The 6,000-nt window shown below is 34.8% G+C and overlaps 1 protein-coding gene across 1 annotated transcript in view; it reads left to right on the forward strand.

Annotated features, from left to right (window-relative positions):
* kcnip4a (potassium voltage-gated channel interacting protein 4a) overlaps positions 1–6,000 on the forward strand; it is a 40,039-nt gene that overhangs the window by 21,105 nt on the left and 12,934 nt on the right. The window contains exon 2 of the mRNA XM_016245961.1: positions 3,891–4,015. Within this exon, the coding sequence (XP_016101447.1) occupies positions 3,891–4,015 (125 nt within the window). The remainder of the gene's footprint in view (positions 1–3,890; positions 4,016–6,000) is intronic.

Consider the following 6,000-nt stretch of genomic DNA (forward strand, 5'->3'; position numbering starts at 1 on the left):
AGAGATGTATACATCATCTGAAAGCTGAATAAATAAGCTCTCCATTGATGTATGGTTTGTTAGGATAGGATAATATTTGGCTGAGATACAACTATTTGAAAATCTGGAATCTGAGGGTGCAAAAAAATCTAAATATTGAGAAAATCATCTTTAAAGTTGTCCAAATGAAGTTCTTAGCAATGCATATTACTAATCAAAAATAAAGTTTTGATATATGTACCGTAGGAAATTTACAAAATATCTTCATGGAACATGATCTTTACTTAATGTCCTAATGATTTTTGGCACAATAATTTTGACCCATACAATGTATTTTTGGCTATTGCTAGAAATATACCCCAGCGACTTAAGACTAAAAGGTTTTGTTGTCCAGGGTCACATTTAAGGTCAGTGAACCGGTTCATTGTGGAGATGGGACATGTTTTGCTTTCACTGCAGGGATCAGATGTCCCCACAACGACACTAAAATCTAAAATCACCTGTGTTGTGAGAATCAGCAAAGTTTACTCATGAGAGAACCGACTTAATAAACCAAGTAAATCAAGTCTTTATGAAAATCTGAAGACGTAGAAAGATTTATGTCATGGTTACGTTGAGGTTTGGGGCGTTAGAAAATATCCTTCGCTCAGCACAAAAAACTGAACAAGTCATCAAGTCATTCTAACAGACTTCACAGACACAACTAAAAACTGATCCTGGATCTGCACGAAACTTCACATCCATGCCTTCTTTGCTTCATGAACTCATGTCAGCATGCTCCGCTCGACCCTGATTGCCGTGGTGACACTCACGCTGTATCTTCTAGGTAGCGCTTGCCTTCAGAACGGCAGCAGGCGTGGAGTTACGGCACGGCTCAAGAAGCTGTTCCTATGCTCTTCTACCAAAACACCATCCACCACTACCCAAAGCAAGTCTTCTTTCAACACAAACCTCCAACACCTTTCCTCTGAGAGCTCTTTTGCTATTAGTGTATTGTCCACATGCTTGTGAAAAAGAAGTGTGCTTAATTGTATTGAATGCACTTGTACTTCAATTTTAAAAAACTGTACTTGCAGGTTATATAATATTAATAATATAATAAAATACCTCTAAAGTGTACTTAAAGATACAGTTCACCAATTTACTGACCTCCGCTTGTTCCAAACCTGTATGAGTCTTTTTTCTGTTGAACACAAAAGAAGGTATTTTAAAGAATGTTGGTCACAGTTGATGCTACTATGGAAGTCAATGGCTACCGTCAACTGTTTGGCAACTTGAGGGTAAATAAAATGATGTCAGAATTTTTTTAGGTGAACTGCCCCTTTAAGAACACTTATAAACAGGGCACTTTGTAATAATGTAAAATTAAAAGTTTTACTTTAAAGTAGATTTTGTGTTATTCAATATTGCATTTAAAGTTAATACATTTTAAGTGTACTAAATTGCACTAAATTGTACAAAAATATTTTATTTCCATAATAAGTATTCTTTTTAAAAATATGCCAAAATGTACTTCTTTTCACAAGTGTGGTGTCAATCCTTTAATTTTTTTTTCTTTAACTATTTAATCTTTGGCCTCTGTATTTCCCTTTCTCTCACTCTTTTCATATTCTTACGTAAGCCAAAGACATCTGTACTCAAGTCTTCCAGCTGCTGAGTATTATGATTTGTCGTCTGAATACCCCCTGCTCTATTCTTGGGAAGGTTATGTTCTTGAAAAGCCAACTTGGAAGAAAAAAAAGATTCTGGGACCAAAACTGCAGCAAATCCTAAATACCAATTGTATTGAATTTTGGAAGTAGGCTAGCAAATGATTAACTGTCATCGTTATTGCTGATTGTTAAAATGCTCTATTTTGTGTTTTAATGAACAACTTTAGATGCCAAAGAATGCTTCTGTTTAAATCCTTATGCATCGTGTTATGAAACAGGGTTGTTTGCATGAAGTGGTAATGATACTACAATTACTCTAATTGCATGTGATCGCTATACTCCCAGAAGGACGAGACGAGAAAATTATGTTCATGTGTGTCAGTTCTGTTTGCCAATCATTTGACGAGTTGTCTTCTGAGGATCAGAGGGTCATATGTCAGCCATTAGTCTTCCACGCTTCAGGTGCCACAGTAATCGTTGTGCCTCCCAATAGCACCCATCACCTTTGATTAATGTTATGAGACTCACTCTACATTTCATTGTTTTATTGGCTTCTGCTCCTCACTCATTATTTTTAAAGATTATTTAGCCTTTAGGGGTGTAAATAATGTGTAAATCTCAGACTCGGGTTATATTGGATGCTATATGATCTAAGTTAATGTAGAGAAACACAGTTGTCCAGAAACACCGTTGTATCTGGGTTCAAATACAGTCTGAAAGCTTATTTAGATTTAAGGCTAATGAGAATGATACACCAAGGCCTGTTAAGATCCTATGGACAGATGGAAAGTCGTAGAACAGATTTGCTCTAGAACCTCATCAGTCTGACAGAAAAGTACAGATTTGCTATGTTCACTGTTTGATGCTGCTTTTATACAGTTTAATAACCAATAAGTTAATATTGAGTAACTTGCATTTCAGACACAATAGATTGCCAGCTACTTTGTGTTTTTGCTTTCCCAAGGAAAATAGTTTCAAACAAAGTGAAAGCATAATGAATTGTTGTGTATCTCTGAGCATTAGTGGTGCTTTGTTCGTGAATTAATCAGTGCGTTTGAACAAATCGGTAGAGTGAATGATTCAATGACTCACTCATACAGGCAGGCAGTCACTTGTTTTGTTAATGAATGAATCAGTGCTTTTGACCAAATGATTCAGTGACTCATTCAGGAATTCACTTGTTTTGTTCATGAATGAATCAGTGTTTTTCATGAAATCGTTTGAGTGAATGATTCAATGACTGACTCGTACAGACATTCGTTTTTTTGTTCATGAATGAATCAGTGTTTTTGAGTAAATCGGTTCAGTGAATGATTCAAGGACTTACTCATACAGGCATTCACTTATTTTGTTAATGAATAAATCAGTGTTCTTGACCAAATCAGTTGAGTGAATAATTCAGTGGCTCACTCATACAGACATTCACTTGTTTTGTTCATGAATGAATCAGTGTTTTTTTAACAAAGTGGTTGAGTGAATGATCGGTGACTGATGCGGTGACTCACTTATAAAGACAGGCTGCATCTGAATATGCATAATTCCCTGCTGTTTAGTAGACAAAAATGTGGTATGTGAAAAGAGCAGAATGTCTGAATTTACAGTATTCATAAAACAGTAGCCAAAAAGTACCAAGATGACCTATTGTTTCTGCTGAGATTTCGAAGATGTGAGGCCATGGGTCCATGGGAGAGGATGAATATGATGAAAGTTGTATATCCAGATTGCATTCACACTACACACATTCATACTATGTACTACATAAATTTTTTAACAGTCACAAAGTACTTATTTAAAAGAAGTACTTAGAGAATATGCCATTTCAGAGAGCAGCCAGTCACTTAGTGAATGCATCAGTGTTTTGGAACAAATGGGTTGAGTGAATGATTCAATGACTTTTCCAAAGACATTCACTTGTTTTTGCTCATGAATGAATCTGTGCTTTTGAACAAATTGGATGAAGTGAATGTTTCAGTGATTTGTGGCCATCTAGTGGTTCATCGATGTAATGGCTTAATTTCTTTCAAAATTGTGTTTTTATGTACTTATGAATTAAAAAAAGGTTTTATATCTCACATAGCTGTACATCTGATATTCCCTGTTGAATACAAAGATCTCAACGTTTATATGTTTTGTCATTAATTGGTCCACTACTTATTTATAATTTATTATAATTTATCAATAATAGAATTTTTGATTAACGCTGTTAATCTGAGTGTGAGCAGCTGGATCGTAACCCTGATGTTGTATGTTTTTCTACAGATAGTGTCGAGGATGAGCTGGAACTGTCTGCTGTACGCCATCGACCAGAAGCTTTGGAGCAGCTGGAGGCTCAAACGCGTTTCTCACGCAAAGAGCTTCAAATCCTCTATCGGGGCTTTAAGAATGTGAGTTAATACTTCTGACTTCAAAAACAGAGTTAAGATTTTTTTTTAGCGTTGGTTTGATGTGGAACATGCCAAACTTTACAGAAAAACTATCACGCTTGCTACAATAATCAGGTCAGGAAAGGTCTCTAGAGTGTCCCTGAGGCATAAATGTCCTTTCTCACCTCTGGTGCACAATGTAATGAGACAACACTGAATTAACTCGACCCAAATTGTCAGGTGACAAGCGTGAGAGTGGCACAATGGTCCTTTATTATCAGACTCTCAAGGGAAGATATCAGAAGACTGAAATCCTTCCTTCAGACCACACACAAACACACACACACACACACCGCTGGCAGGTGATGACTGCACTGAGGTTTTCTGGCACCCTCAATACTGTCTTATTCATTTTCCCATGAGGTGTCCCAGATACTGTAAATGTTAAATCTGTTTTCTTTTTTATTATTTCACTTTTAATATCACCTGCCATTTCTGATTCTTTTGCTTCTTGGATTTTCGACTATCAAGTTCTAAAATCCTTCAAAAGAGATTTAATTAGTAAATCATTGTCAAGGGTGCTGTCCCAAATGCTGCCCTAAACCCTCATGTTCCTCCTCTGACTGCACACTTGATGATGTAGTTGTAGGGCTGAGCAAAAGGGCACATCGAGGGCACGTGTGCTTTCTTCTAAAACCTCAATTATTGAACTGGCCACCCTATGGTCTTGTGCAGTAAATATTACTTTTGTTTGTTCATGTATTTATTGGAGAATAGACAGACAGACAGACTTTTATTACTCCTCAGTTCTCACCATTGCTTTTGTTTTACCAGACAGACAAATATTAAACACTGACTTGACTATAGTTACTGTTAAACTTGTACCTATAAATTCTAGATCTTTATCTTTGCTCATTATGCAAAAAAAAAAAAAAAAATCTAAAACACTGAGGCAGATATCATGCATTTATACATTACGATTCAAAATGTTGTGGTCCGTAGGATCTTTTTTTAGAAGAAATGTATACTTTTATTCAGCAAGGATGCATTAAATTGATCAAAAGTTGCAGCAAAGAGGACATGTTTCAAAAGATTTCTGTTTCGAATAAATGCTGTTCTTTTCAACTTTCTATTCATCACAGAATCCTGAAAAACGTTTCACCGTTTCAACTAAAATATTAAGCAACACAACTGTTTTCATTGATAATAAGAAATGTTTCATCATATTAGCAAATCATCATATTAGAATGATTTATGAAGAATCTAAGTAATTACTGCTGAAAATTCTCCTTTGCCATCACAGGAATAAAATAAATTTTATAGTATTAAAATAGAAATTAGTTATTTTAAATTGTAATAATATTTTACAATATTAAAGTTTTTACTGTATTTTTTATCAAATAAATGCAGCGTTGATAAACATAAGAGACTTCTGTCAAAAACATTAACTTTAAAAAAAAAAAAAATGGGTGATGGTAGCCATTGATTTCCATAGTATGGAAAAATGAACAGCATTTTTTCAGAATATCTTCTTTTTGTGTTCAACAGGTTTGAAACAACTTGAGGATGAGAAAATGACGACAGAATTTTCATTTCTCTTTATTTATTTATGTTTTTACTGATCAGGATTTGACAAGGCATTCATGTAAATAAACAACTATTATGTTTTTAAATGGTAGTTTTTCTTTTCTTTTCTTTTTTTTTCTTCTTATCACGCCAAGGGCACCAGAACTGCTGCCTCAAAAAATTACAACTAAATAAATAAAAAGAAGTGCATTGTTCAGTTCAGACTCTTGATCAGACACAAATTCAAAACCAAATGTGACCCTGGACCACAAAACCAGCCTTAAGTGGCTGGGGTATATTTGTAGCAATAGCCAAAAATACATTGTATATGGGTCTAAATTATTGATTTTTCTTTTATGCTATAACTAATTTTTGATTAGTAATATGCATTGCTAAGAACTTCATTTGGACAACTTTAAAGATGATTTTCTCAATATTTA

The sequence above is a fragment of the Sinocyclocheilus grahami genome, unplaced genomic scaffold, assembly GCF_001515645.1.
Source record: "Sinocyclocheilus grahami isolate Dianchi unplaced genomic scaffold, SAMN03320097.WGS_v1.1 scaffold776.1, whole genome shotgun sequence".
NCBI lineage: Eukaryota > Metazoa > Chordata > Actinopteri > Cypriniformes > Cyprinidae > Sinocyclocheilus > Sinocyclocheilus grahami.